The sequence below is a fragment of the Wyeomyia smithii genome, chromosome 3, assembly GCF_029784165.1.
Source record: "Wyeomyia smithii strain HCP4-BCI-WySm-NY-G18 chromosome 3, ASM2978416v1, whole genome shotgun sequence".
NCBI lineage: Eukaryota > Metazoa > Arthropoda > Insecta > Diptera > Culicidae > Wyeomyia > Wyeomyia smithii.
The window spans coordinates 240,875,613-240,890,882 of record NC_073696.1 but is presented as its reverse complement, the minus strand read 5'-3'; the positions used below and the strand labels follow the sequence as shown (position 1 = coordinate 240,890,882).

Here is a 15,270-nt window from a genome sequence, read left to right as displayed (position 1 = left end):
TTGATTCTGACTTTGTGCTATCAAGTTTCATTGTTTTCATATAACTACGTCCCACTCTAATAACTAAATGTTGACTGTCATCATGTTTAAGTTTAACCCTCTAGTGCCCAAGTTAATTTCTAAATGGGCTTCGGTAAAATCACTATGAATCAATATAAACACTTTTTAAGTACATATTGAAGCTTTGCAAAACTTCGACTGAAGCCCGCCAAATGGCGGTATTGGGCACTAGAGGGTTGACGGAAACAAATGTTTGTACCTTGAACGATTCATGATAAAAATAATGTGCATACAAAGGCAATTATGCCTCATTAGCAAGGTATTTGTACCGTCTTTTTAGTTTTTGCGAATAGGTCGTTGGGACTACTTTCGATTCCACCATTTAGTCGTCTAGTCGTGAGATAGAAATTTCTAAATGGTGCAGCTCGTGGTCCAACTCTTGCCAAACCGATACCATCATCATGCTCGTTTCCACGCTTTTTGACACTAAGGCCGAGTCGTTCACTAGCCTATTATCTCCGAAAAGGTTCCTCGATGCCGCCGCGTAGTTCTATCGCTAGGTAAGTCGGATAGTAGGGAGCGCAGGACTTAGCTGCTCCATCAATTTCTTCCCGGTTGCGGAAGCCGTTGCTCAGATAGATCAGATGAGCGATGAACCTCGCCGCTTCGTTGCAGCCTTTGAAAGATTCGTTGGTTTGCTTAACGACTTCCGATGAGCTCCCGGAGGGATATTATTCCAGTGTTCAATTCAATTGCTCACTACTAACGATTATGGTTAAGAACCGAACCGCAAATAGCAGACGATTCTGAGAAGGATCGTGTTCTGCGCACAGCTGACACGCGTTATCAGCAGTGATTGTTATGTATCATTCGTTTCTTCTGGATTCGGAAAACAAATATACCTACGATCGTTTCACATATCTAACAACCGATCGACCGATTCCGAGTGGATTTTAACAGAACTTTGTGCACGCACTTGGCTTCGAAAAAACTGCCAAAACTTAATTGTAGAGAACTTTTTACTCTTTTTTGTGTATGAACTTGATAACATTTGAAGAAAAAAATAAAGGTAAAGTTGTAACTAAACTCTGACTGTCATCATGCTTCAAATTGAACGACAACGATTTTTTAATAGCACGTTTAATTCATGATAATAACTAATCTGTAATGTGCCTACAAGCTAACCTATGCCTCGCTCGCAAGGTTGACAACACCCAAGACTCTAGCTGCAGTACAGTAGAAACTGTACCGTCTTTTTGCAGATGGATGGTTAGGACTATTCTCGATTCCGCCGTTTATGGCTTTAGTTGTGCAATAGAAATTCCTAAATGGTGCAGCTTGTGGCCGCACTCTCGTCTCCCAATACCAAACCGATACAAGCATGCTCATGTGCGGGTTCGCAGACACTAAATCCGGACTGTGTACCAGTCTGTCGTCTCCGAAAAGATAGCTCGATGCCGCTGCGTAGTTCTCACGCCAGGTAAGCTGGATGTACCCTCGGCCATAGTAGGAACCGTAGGGTTGTCCTGCTCCGCGACTTATTTCTTCCCGGTACCTGAAGCCTCCACTCTCATGCATCAATTGAGCAAGGAACATCGCAGCCTCGTTGGTAGTGCTAACGGAGTTGTTGATTTGGTGAACGATTTCCGACAGCACATCCCCTGCAACTGGGACGAAGCCACATTCGGATAGAACTCTGTTCAACTGCGCTGTACCGACCACCATGGTTAAGAAACAGATGACGAATGGTAGTTGTTTGTGAAAAGGACCGTGTTTATGCTCGCGTACTAGAGGCTGATATGCGCTCAGTGTTGCAAAGCTCGCGCTCTTTTAACCTGTTCTATTCACACGTGAGCATTCGTTTGTACTACCACACATGCATGAGTATTCTCATGCCGATCCCTAGCACACATTTTCACCCGCACGACAGCGTTGCTTCGAAGCAGGCTTCGTAAAAAGACTGTGGAGCGACACTATACTGATGACTTTTCTCTCTATTACTCTAACAGGCTCATGAATAAGCTATTCATGAGAGCTCACATACAGCCACAGCTCACACAAGGTAACGAAACTTTCTTGTTTTGCACACCACAGCTCAATGGCCCTGACGACTCTGTTGATATTGATTTGGTTTTTGCTTGCGAAAGTGAAGGAAGGAAATATGTTTGCTTTGTTTCCACACATAAATTGACAGTTGCATATGAGAAATCGCGTAGGTACGAACAGTCTTGAAAAAACTCTTTTACTTGTGTCAGGGCCAATTCTTGGGCATGTATTTTGTTCGTTCGGACATGACAGCCTAGTTTGTTTATTTTGAGGATGTCCCGTTGGCTTGGCTTGCGCCGTTGACAGCCTGCTGATCGGTTGCGGCTGTCATCGACTCGCACTTTTTCGTTTCTCGTTTTTCTTAAACCGGTGCCAAAATGAATACAGAGCAAACCCTTTCATATGTGTTTCCATTGTTGATATTATTCTCCATGTAGAGAATAAAACGTGTTTCGCACCATCTCGCATTCATTATAACATCGGTTTTAATTTCATGAATTATAATCACCTGACATCCCGCTCGGATTCGTGACGAAGGTGTCGATGATTATAGGTTTTTTTTTTCTTCACATAACATTTATTTGACACGGCACAAATACAATTTAATGTTTAACGGCGCCAATTATATCTGATGACCCAAAAACTAAAGCAAATTTTTTATCCTCGCTGCCGACTACGAGCTGAAATTAAGTCTAACTTAAAACTAGCATGGGATTTCCAATCAGTGTTTTGTTGTTCAATGGTCGTCTGATAATCGTCGAATGGCATGTATGGATTCGTTCTGCTGAGCCACGATGTCGTGAGTTGGGACAGAGGCTCGTAGTCCTTGGGACCTGGTTCTATTGTGCGGGGTCTGGTTGCTGGTTTTGTGCTTAAGGTTCAAACGTGTTCTTGTCGTTTTGTTGGGTGTAGACGGAGGGGAACGGGACTAGACTGGGGCGTGGATGGATTTCAGGAAAACGTATATAAGGGACATGTAGGATAGGTCACGGCTCGCCAAGACATCACGAACAGGAACAGCCGGCTGTCTACCCTCGGCCTGCAGGGAAGCTATTAATTTAGACCTGGCGTCACGGTGTACAGGGCATGACCAAACCACATGCTCTATGTCGTGATAACCTTCTCCACAGGCACAGATACCACTTTCCCCGAGCCCAACACGACGGAGGAGCGCGTCAAATCTATAGTGATTGGACATAAGCCGGGACATCACGCAAATGAAATCCCGACCTACATCCAACCCCTTGAACCACGGGTTCGTCGATACTTTGGGGATTATGGAATGTAACCACCTTCCCAATTCCCCTCTGGTCCAAGCATTTTGCCAACTGATGATCGTATTCTGACGTACAAGTGCGAAAAATTCATTAAAGGCAATTGGTCTTTCATAAATATCACCGTTTGTTGCGCCCACCTTAGCCAAAGAGTCCGCTTTCTCATTACCCGGTATCGAGCAGTGAGAAGGGACCCACGCTAAGGTAATCTGAGTAGATTTTTCGGATAAAGCACTCAGATGTTCCCGTATTTTCCCCAGGAAATACGGAGAGTGCTTAACATCTTTCATCGATCGGAGAGCCTCAATGGAACTGAGACTGTCCGTAAAGATGAAATAATGGTCCGTGGGCATTTTTTCGATAATCCCTAGGGTGTACTGAATTGCAGCTAATTCTGCGACGCAAACAGAAGCAGGATTATCGAGCTTATGGGAGACGGTTAAATTGTTATTGAAGATACCGAAGCCAGTGGACCCATCAAGAAGTGATCCGTCAGTGTAGTACATATTGTCGCAGTTGATGTTTCGATATTTATTGGAAAAAATTTTAGGGATCTGCTGCACGCGTAAATGATCCGGGATTCCACGAGTTTCTTCTATCATGGATGTATCGAAAAACACAGTAGAATCAGAAGTATTTGATAAGTCGACACGATTTGGAATATTCGAAGAAGGGTTAATATTTTGGGACATGTGATTGAAATACAATGTCATAAAACGGGTTTGAGAATTAAGTTCGATTAACCTTTCAAAATTTTCAATCACGGGACGGTTCAAGACCTCACATTTGATTAGAATACGAGAAGACAGGCTCCAGAAGCGGTTTTTCAATGGTAGTACTCCAGCTAAAACCTCCAAACTCATCGTATGGGTCGACTGCATGCAACCTAAGGCGATACGCAAACAACGATATTGTATTCGCTCCAGTTTGATCAAATGTGTGTTTGCTGCGGAGCGGAAGCAGAAACACCCGTACTCAATAACAGACAATATCGTTGTTTGGTAAAGTCTTATAATGTCTCCTGGATGGGCTCCCTACCATTGTCCGGTTATTGTACGAAGAAAATTCACTCTTTGTTGACATTTTTTCATCAGATACCTCACGTGACAACCCCAGGTGCCTTTAGAGTCGAACCAGACACCAAGATATTTGTGTACCAAAACCTGAGAAATCGTTTTACCCATTAATTGTGTTTGAAGCTGAGCAGGTTCATGCTTCCTAGAAAAAACTACTATCTCAGTCTTCTCCGGAGAGAATTCGATACCTAGCTGTAAAGCCCAAGCAGACAAATTGTCCAAGGTATCTTGCAATGGTCCTTGCAAATCGGCAGCTTTGGCTCCTGTAACAGAGATTACACTGTCGTCTGCAAGTTGTCTTATCGTGCATGAATTTGCCAGACATTCGTCGATGTCATTTACATAAAAGTTGTAAAGAAGGGGGCTTAAACATGAGCCCTGGGGAAGACCCATGTAGCTAATGCGAAAAGTTGCCAAATCGCCATGCGTAAAATGCATGTGCTTTTCGGACAACAAATTGTGCAAAAAATTGTTCAAAATTGGAGAAAATCCTTGTCGGTGAAGTTTACCCGAAAGAATGTCAATAGAAACGGAATCAAAAGCCCCCTTAATGTCCAAGAACGCAGATGCCATTTGTTCTTTACGAGCATACGCCAGCTGAATATCTGTTGAAAGCAACGCAAGACAATCATTCGTCCCTTTGGCACGGCGGAAGCCAAATTGAGTTTCTGATAGTAGACCATTTGATTCGACCCAGTGGTCTAAACGACGGAGTATCATTTTTTCCATCAATTTCCGGATACAGGATAGCATTGCAATCGGCCTATAAGAGTTGTGATCAGAAGCTGGTTTCCCTGGTTTTTGGATGGCGATCACCTTCACTTGCCTCCAATCCTGCGGTACAATGTTTTGCTCCAGGAACTTATTGAACAAGTTCAACAAGCGCCTCTTGGCATTGCCGGGTAGATTCTTCAACAAGTTGAATTTGATTCTATCTAATCCAGGCGCGTTATTGTTACAGGACAGGAGGGCAACTGAAAATTCTGCCATCGTAAAAGGTGATTCTATCGCGTCGTGGCCCGGAGACGCATCGCGAACAATATTTTGCTCAGGAACAGAGTCCGGACATACTTTCCTGGCAAAATCAAATATCCACCTACTTGAAGACTCCTCGCTTTCGTTGACCGTTACGCGATTCCGCATTCTTCGGGCTGTGTTCCAAAGAGTGCTCATCGATGTCTCCCTCGACGTCTCGTTCACGAACCGACGCCAATATCCACGTTTTTTTGCTTTAGCCAAGCTTTTAAGCTTGGTATCAAGCTCCGAATACCGTAAATAGTCGCCAGGTATACCTCCCGTCTGGTAGGCCTTAAACGCGTCGGATCTTTGCGTGTAGACATCGGAGCACTCTTGGTCCCACCACGGAGTGGGAGGCCGTTCTTTGATTGTTACGCCGGGATATTTCTTCGTTTGGGCTTGCAACGCGGCGTCGAGAATCAAGCCCGCGAGGAGGTTGTATTCTTCAAGTGGTGAATGATGTTGAATCGACTCGACCGCTTTTGAAATCATTTCCTCGTATAACTTCCAATCGACATTTCGTGTGAGGTCATACGGAATGTCAATTGGTCGCATGCGAGTTGACCCGTTAGTAATTGAAATAAGAATAGGTAGATGGTCGCTACCGTGAGGATCGAGGATTACCTTCCATGTGCAATCCAACCGTAGCGACGTCGAACATAAGGATAGATCCAAAGCGCTTGGGCGCGCTGGAGGTTTCGGGATACGTGTCATTTCACCGTTGTTTAAAATAGTCATGTCGAAGTCATCGCAAAGGTTATAGATTAAAGAGGAGCGGTTATCATTGTATGGGGAACCCCAAGCCACGCCATGAGAGTTGAAGTCTCCCAAAATCAAACGTGGCGAGGGAAGAAGTTCTATTAAATCAAAGAGCAGCCGTTGCCCAACCTGTGCTCTGGGGGGAATATATATTGAGGCAATACAAAGCTCTTTACCTTGTATTGTCATTTGACATGCGACAACTTCGATGCCTGGAATCGAGGGGAGGTTAATACGATAAAAAGAATAGCACTTTTTAATCCCTAAAAGTACTCCTCCATATGGGGTGTCTCGATCAAGGCGAATAATATTAAAATCATGGAAGTTGAGATCAACATTTGAAGTAAGCCAAGTTTCACAAAGGGAAAATGCATCGCATTTGTTTTTATTTATCAAAACTTTAAACGAATCAATTTTTGGTAAAATACTTCTACAATTCCACTGTAAGACAGAGATAGAATCCTTCATATACGCAGTTGAACTAGGCATCGAAGGATACAATCGCTGCAAGGAGAGGCCATTGGGCAGTCAACTGCTTCAAAAATGATCTAACTGTTGGGAGGAATGCTGTAAGAAAAATTTTAATTGGATCGGGTACATTGAAAGTTTCAAAAATCCAGTCCACAATGTCAGAAAATTTCACTAATCCAGGGTTTGTTTCATCAACTGGGAGTGTAAAAGGAGCAACTGGGGTTTTAGATGTTCCTGGCAGTGCTGGGAACTCCTTCTGGGACTTTAAATTTGCCAGCCCAGGAGGAGTTTGCTTCGGTTTTTCCGCAGCACTGTTTGGTTTGTTTGTAACTTTCATTTCACTTTGAGAAATCTTAGGACCTTTTCTGGGAAGTTTAGGAGAGGAAATATTTTTCCTCTTTCTAGACTCCCCAGGATTGGCGTAAGATGCTCCCGCTGGTGAATCGTCAGAATCGGTTTCATCAGAGGACAACAGATCGAAGGGGTTCGAAGTAACGGGAGAAGTGGTAACGGTCTTCTTCAGCATGTCAGCGTAGGAACGCTTTGAACGCTCTTTGAGAGACCGTTTTATTTTATCCCTGCGCTGCATGTACACCGCACATGTCGAGAGCTCATGCAGATTTTCTCCGCAGTGAATACACTTTTCAGCGTTAACACTGCAAGAATCTTCCGCATGAGACTCCCCACACTTGCCACAACGTGCCTTATTGCAGCAGTAGGCGGCTGTATGGCCTAACTGCTTGCAATTCAGGCAGTTCATGACGCGGGGCACGTAGAGCCTCACAGGGAGACGAACCCGGTGGATCGAGACGTGGCTTGGTAGTGCAGACCCGGCGAACGTAACTCGAAACGAGTCTGACGGAGTGTATACTGTTTTGCCACCGATGATCGATGCTGACCGCAATTGCTTGCAGTCGAGCACCTTTACTTCGGGACACGTTTTGTTCTTAAAGCACCCTTTGGCACTTTGCAGTATACACTCGACGGACAGACTCGAATCGGTTATGACACCGTCGATCTCCACGTCTCGTGCGGGTATGTAAACGCGATACTCGCGTGTGAAGAGCTCAGAGCAAGCTATATCGTTGGCCTCTTTCAGGTTACCGACCACGACACGGAGCTTGTTAGGCCGGACCTTGGAAATTTCGGTCACGCCCTTGTACTCCTTCGTCAGGTCTTTAGAAATCTGCAAGAGGTTCAACTTTTTCGATTTCGGTCCTGCCTTTGGCCGAAAATAAACAGTATAGCTGCCCTGGGCTCCGTCTGGGTAAAGCCTGGGGCGAGGGGGGACTGAAGAATGAACAGGGGAGGGGGTAACAGAAGGGTCAGGGTCAGAGGGGTTCGGGGATGGTGGCGCGGGAGGCGAGGGATCTACATCCATCGCGCTATGTTTAGCGCACTAGCGCTGACAAGAACACGTACCTTTTTATTTCTCCCTTCCAGTAAGGTTGGTTGTCCGATCGTTCGAAGTAGCAGCCGTTACAGCCAGCAGCACCAATACAGCAGCACCAAACAGCCACCAGCAGCGAGCCAGGTGTGAGATCACTCCACACAGCGATACAACTCGCTGACACTGATGGCTTCTTCTTTTTCCTCGTTTGTGTCTCGTCCACTGCTGTAGCACAATCCAGCCAGCAGCCAAATCGGCTTACGCACCAGCTGGCAGTCACGATGCGAAACAGTTGCACAAAGGCACGACCTTGAACCCGGATTTATTTCACTCGACCAGGCAAACAATGCCAACACTTGTTCACACGTCTTTTGTTTTATACTCTATCGGACCGATCACCAAACACGTCCAGTACTGATGCGTGTTCGGCACAGAATGTGATTATAGGTTATCATTAGCGATAGCTTAGAAGAATATGGAGATGAAAAATCACAGCCCGTTTGGCACTGCATGTGTGTGCTGTCGGTTTATGTACCGAGCGCACATGGAGCAGGGAGAGCTGTGCAATTCAATGACAGCCGAATTAGTTGAAAACATGCTGTCATGGATATACACTAAGGTCGCTTTTTACGCGGTTTTTTTACGCGGCTTTTTTTACGCGGATTCCGGAATTTATGCGGTTTTTTTACGCAGATTCCGGAATTTACGCGGTTTTTTTACGCGGATTCCGGAATTTACGCGGTTTTTTACGCGGATTCCGGAATTTACGCGGTTATTTTTTAGGCGGATTCCGGAATTTACGCGGTTTTTTTTACGCGGCACGTATCCCCCGCGTAAAAAGCTACTTTAGTGTACAGTCTTTTTCGGAAGCCTGTCTGGAAGTACAAAGTCAGCAGAACAAACAGTTAAAAGCATGAAAATTTAGTGCTCATTCGATGCTCATTAAATGCCATATCGCCGAATTCAATGCTCCGTCATTTCTTTGAAAAATGCTCTGTTCTGCTAGCTTAAGAAAATAGAACAATATACCAAAATAGCGTTTTAAGCCAACAAACAGTTCTAAAATGGTCAAAATAATTTTATTCTCATTAAGGCCGATACAAATTTCATTTTCATTTTATGTCACGCTCCCTTCAAAAATGTTGAAAATTCGAAGGGGAAGAAAAAAAAAGTTCAAGTCGTTTTGTTAATATTATTGACTTTTCGACAGCGTATATGCTTAAGGTGAAACGGGACGTGGTCGCGATCAACTCGAATTTTGCAATCTAATTTTTTCTTGGTTTATGCAGACTACGTACATGAAACTTTGATCAATTGTTTTCACAACTGTTGCATGCCTGAAGTAGCAATTTGAGTGCTGTTTATTCAGTGGAAGCCGAATTTTTTACGATCAAAATACAGAAGTAAAAAGAACTCTAACCTCAAAATTGTATAGGAAAAGGCCACAATGCCGTTTCACCTTAACTTAGCAACAAACAAGTCCAGTGACAGTGAAAGTGTAATGCGATATTTTTCAACACACTTTTGCATGCAAGTTACAAACGTCGAAACTTGCACACAATTTTTTATGAAAGCTATTCCTTTTTTTCTTCTCAGTGTTATTTATTTTTTTGCCCTCCCCTTCACTTACTCTAATAACCGTGGACATAAAAACTATTCAAAATTTGTATCAGCCTAAATGTACTTAAAAACGGATTTTCATGATAATTTTATTGATTTAAAAAAATACTGTTATCCAAGCAAAATATTGTTCTGCTAGCTCGAGTACAAAAATTAGCAGAACAATTGTCAAATACATTATTGCCAGCCAGTAAACTGCTGTAGAATGGTCAAAGTAGGGTGTTGTATCATGATCGGACCAGTCAGAAAATGTACCATGATCGGACCATTTTTTATATGCGAGATTTCTTAACTATTGAATAAAAAACTGTATCAAATATGTACCCGCATTATCAAAAAACTTCTTCTGATGATGTTCAGAAGGTTTCATTTAGATTACTTAAGTATTACTATTATTAAAAAAGTTTTAAAAAACGGTCTATTTTCGAGCACAATTTGCCCTTACAACTGTTACCAAGTCTTGTTTTCAAGCAGTGATTTTTGAATCGAATATTTAAAGATTGCAGTATATTTTCCAGTAATATGCTTCTGTAACATTTAAATTCAATATAGGAACACTTTTCATATGAAATATTTGCTATAGAGTTTCAATTATTGGTGAAACGCGAAAGCCTGTTTTGTATCATGATCGGACCAGCCTACTTCTGAGACATCACAGTTTTACTTTGCTTATGCTTGATATATCCAATGAAGGATTTCACGTTTAATTGATTGGAACTGAATATGAATGATGAAGCTTATTTTTTATAGAATAAAACCTCTCTAAAACGACGTAAGGTTCGCAAACTAAAGCAAAACCATTTAAAACTTTACTATACATAGCCCACTATGCTTTAAATAGGGAAAATATAACTCAGCGTCATCCTTATTTAGAAAGTACTTTTTCCCGCGAATTTTCGATCAGTTTACGAGAGAGTGATAAATTAAAATAAAAAATTTATATGTGACGTTTTGCGTGGATTTTTTCCACGACTATTTTGAACGGTAAAATGATTTTACGAAGGTTAGAAAGGTTTAAAAATTGATTGATTTGTGATTTAATGATAATAGGTATATCAAAGTTATTTTTCAGTAACAAGACTCTCTTTGAAACTAACCACTTTTTGAGCTGCGGCAAAGGAAACTAATCTTTGAATTTCATTTAGCGATAAGGCTTAAAAGTATCGTCTCTCCGAAAAATGTCCTCATACAAAATTTCAACTCAATCGGACTTAGGGAAGTAGTGTCTCAAATTGACCGCTTTGAGTCTCACTTTTTCGACTGATGACGAAAGGCACAGTTTATGCAATTGTCCCCGTAACAAGTACTATTGGCTGAATATCACACTTCAGGTATAAAAGTTGGAGCATTGCAATAATCGGAAATTTGTAGTACTACTTGGGGACTACAAGTTGGTCATACATCGTTTCTCAAAATTATGCTGATGGACTGAGCTATCGGTAAAACAAAACTGCAAGCGAAAAAACACCCACAAATTGAATGAGCAAATTTGCCGTATTGGAAGCTCAAATATAATTCATAACGTTTTCGCAATAATTTGAAAAATGTTCGGCAATAATTTGAGAATCACGAAAAAATATCTAATTTATCAAGCCCAAGCCAAACACCGTGCATGTAAAGCCCAGCACGCGAAGCGGAAAATCGTTTGCAGTCTCAGAAGCACACTGATCCGATTATGATACATTTTTTAGTCCGATCATGATTCACCCTGGTCCGATCATGATACAAATTCTATGGTCAGGAAAAACGATATATTTAAATGAATTTACGTCAGATTTGCTATAAATTGTTATTTTTGTAAACTAGACCGATAGATTTTTCTGATAAATATATATTATTTATGATTACATGTTATATCAATGGTAAAAATGTGACATGAAAAGCGATGTACCTTGAAAATAGTCTAAATTGGTCGAATCATGATACATTATCCTAATTTAATGCACATTGAATGCTCTTGAAAAAACTGTTGTTCATGATAATTTTATTGATTTTTCTAAAAAAAATAAAATATATTCATGAATGCATAGCTTAATTTTTTCAAAATATTTTTCTCTGAAACCAATCACGAATCTTTAGATATAATAAGATGTCAATGAAATGCTTACAGTATTTTTTCTAAAATATTGTTCTGCTAGCTTAAGAAAAAGTTAGCAGAACAATTGTCAAAAACAGCATTTCCAACCAATGAACTGTTGTAGAATGGTCAAAATAATTAATTGCTCATTAAATACTCTTAAAAAACCTGTTTTTCATAATAATTTTATTATTTTTCTGAAAAATTTCAAAAATATATTCATACATGCATAGCTTTATTTTTATTAAATATTTTCCTCTGAAACCGATCATAAATAAATAAAATAAGATGTCAATTAAACGCTTCCATACGCTAGCTTCGGTAAATTAGTTGGATTTTTCATGAATTTTATTTTTCAAAAATATTGAAAACTCAGTCGATGAGTTCGGTAAATCCATCGGAACGGCACCCGCCATTTTTCTTCTTTTAAACACTTTGTATTTGAAAATTGATAGCGCTAGCATTAATTCTTTTCTGCAAGCATTGAAGTTATTATTATGTTTTCAAAAAACTAACTTTTTTTTGGCGTTACACGAATCTTGTTTCGTAAAATCTATGTTTTTAATTGAAATTAAAACTTTTCCCACGCTACCTCCTCAGCTATATAAACCTCACTGAACGATCTCCAACACTGAAAGTTTCTGTTGTGCTGAAGATTCGAGAGGAAAAGGGGTAAAAGGTACTCAATTTGTTTCCGACGCAATGGGATAAAATATGCATATTTTTAAATTAGAAGACATCTTCTAGGCGAATAAAAATTGTTGACTGAGGCCCTTTGCCATGCTGAATGCCAACGCGAGCGATCGGGCGAGATTCTTGCCGTAGGTTAATGAACAGCCGTAAGTAGAGCTGTTCATTAACCTACGGCAAAAATCTCGCCCGATCGCTCGCGTTGGCGTTCACTATGGCAGAGGCCTGAGACTCTCTATTGTTTGTGAATCACTCTCCATCGCTACAAGCGAGAAAACAGCAAACTTTTACAGAAACTTCAGTATTGAAAGCAAATGATTTGCAAAAAGTTGTTGATTGTCAGGTATTTTACAGAAATAAATCAGTCTTTCATTTCATCTAGACACTAACAGCATAAACTGACGATGCACTTCAAATAAGAAACAAGTGTAACTTTAAGATAAGGAATCAATGAGTATATATTTGTTATGATAATCTCTAAAGAAAGCTAAACTTAGACAAATGCGTCATCTTATTTAGTCATGGCAATTGTTACCCGCGATTGACATACCATGCCCTTGTGTACGCACGCTGGAGAAGAAGTGCAAACAGACACAAGTCAAATAATTTGATAGATGTGAGATTAGACCCAAGGACAGGGAGCTTGCACTTCATCGATTACTAATACTTCTAAGCTTAACTGTTGAACAATATTCATCCGTCAAGTATGAACTTGCCAAGATGAGATCTGCTAATCTATTCGATTTTCCAACTTAAGTCAATTTTTATCACTTGCTTATAAACGTTATATTCGTCATATAGGTTGAAGAGTTCTAGTATTTGCAGATTTGATAACTGAGCAATTCTCGCTGAAACTAGGCCACTAGGTGCACAAGGTCTTTCAATTTTGATATAAATGCACATAGTTTTTAGAAATAGAGAAAAAATGATATTGTCATTTTTGATCGAATTTGTTGACCCCTCGGTGAGACAGGGTGAAACAGTTTTCAGGAAAGTTGAAATTTTAGCAATTCTTGATGTATTGTTTGAGCTATATCTCTAAAATTCGTTATGTAAAGTACAACAAGTAGCACTTTTCTATAAAGAGGAATGATAGGGCTTTCATTTGAAGTAATCAGAATATAGGCCGCCATCTTGGATTATATCGGAGAATTGTGATTTTGACCGTGTTCGCAACTACCGATTTTCGATCTGAGACCAGTATTTAAAAGCTGAGAAAAAATGCTATAAGATGCAAGAAAAAAATTAAGTGAGCATCATTGTTATCCCATCAATTGAACCTATTTTCCGAGCTGAGTTTCAAAATATTCAACGTACACCGCGCGATCAACGGAGTAAACTGTCTACTGAGACCAAATAGATGCACATGTTCAAACCCTATTAGCTCCATGTACCTATCATAATCGATTTATGCTACAACTAGTACGCCACTACTGTTTTTTGAGTTTAGTGAAAATAACGAACTCGCCCACTTGTAAAATAATAGTGCATCCGAAATTAACTTGTCTCTGTTTGGTGATAAGCTGTATAAATAAGTACTTTTTGGTATTTTTCTGCATTTTTGGTAAATTCAAAATTTTCAACACAGCCAAACGTTAGTTCCACAAAATAATTGTCAGAATGCGTGATAAAACATCTCAGCACATGGCTACTACGTTGTTCGCGCGGTGTACGTTAAATACTTTGGTTAACACCAATGCTCACCTAATTTTTTTCTTGCATCTTATAGCATTTTTTAACAGCTTTCCAATTCTGGTGGCCTGAATTCTGATCACTTCAAATGAAAGCCCTACCAATCTTCTTTACCAAAAAGTGCTACTTGTAGTAAGATGCAACCTGGTTCAGAGATATTGCTCAAATGTAACATCAAGAATTGCTAAAATTTCAACTTTTCTGAAAACTGTTTCACCCCTTGGTGACCAAGAAGTCAACAAATTCGATCAAACAAAAATGGCATTATCATTTTTTCTCTATTCCTAATAACTATGTGCATTTATATCAAATTTGAAAGACCTTGTGCACCTAGTGGCCTAGTTTCAGCCGGAATTGCTCACTATAAATATATTTTCGTGGTAGTTCAAGGCTGGATGAAGCAACCTGGAACAAGTGTGTGATGATTTTACCTGAACGGATGGTGTTCTGGGTTCGAAACGAAATTGATGTAAAAATGTCCTTCGTTGTTTCGATAATTGGGTTTTGTTCAGCTACTCACGGATTTCTGGTTTTTATATATCAATCAAAAGAGTGTAATTTTCTAAGCAAAACGTGATGTTTTTAAAATTTTATATCATTGTCCTTTGATTTTTAAATGAAGAATAAAAATCTCTCTAAATCGCTACAATGACAGTTGGTAGATGGGCGAACTGTCATTGTAGCGATTTCGAGCAGTTTGATTTCGTGATTTAAAAATTTAATGACAATGATAAACAATTTTTGAAAATCACGTATTGGTCAGAAAACGCAGCTCTTTCAGATGATATAGAAACGTGGTATAGCTAAAAAACCCAATTATTTGATATGCATTTGCGATGAGCGTGGGATAAGTAAAAAAAAAGGATTAAACTGGTCGACAAAATGAAAACAAGTGCATTCCAAAAGCTCAAATTGGAAAAAATGGAAGATTATAGTTATTAAACCATTACTATGAAATTCGGTGCTCCTAGCCATTACCAAAACGCGTCAACTCAGGTGAGAGTTTACATAATAATTACTCGCCAGGTTCGTCGCTTCAAAGTTATCCTTACGAGAAAACTCATTCAATTCACATGAATGGTTGAATAGATATAATCTTTTATTTTTTCCGATTGGAGCTTTTGGAGTGCACCTGTGTTAACCAGTGTTATCATCATT

The 15,270-nt window shown here is 40.2% G+C and overlaps 1 protein-coding gene across 1 annotated transcript; it reads right to left on the bottom strand.

The window, feature by feature from the left end:
* Positions 1-1,139: 1,139 nt before the first annotated feature.
* LOC129730012 (uncharacterized) lies at positions 1,140-2,429 on the bottom strand. Its single transcript, XM_055688960.1, has one exon. The coding sequence runs from the start codon at positions 1,723-1,725 to the stop codon at positions 1,186-1,188; it is 540 nt and encodes a 179-aa protein (XP_055544935.1). The 5' UTR covers positions 1,726-2,429; the 3' UTR covers positions 1,140-1,185.
* Between the last annotated feature and the right edge of the window lie 12,841 nt (positions 2,430-15,270).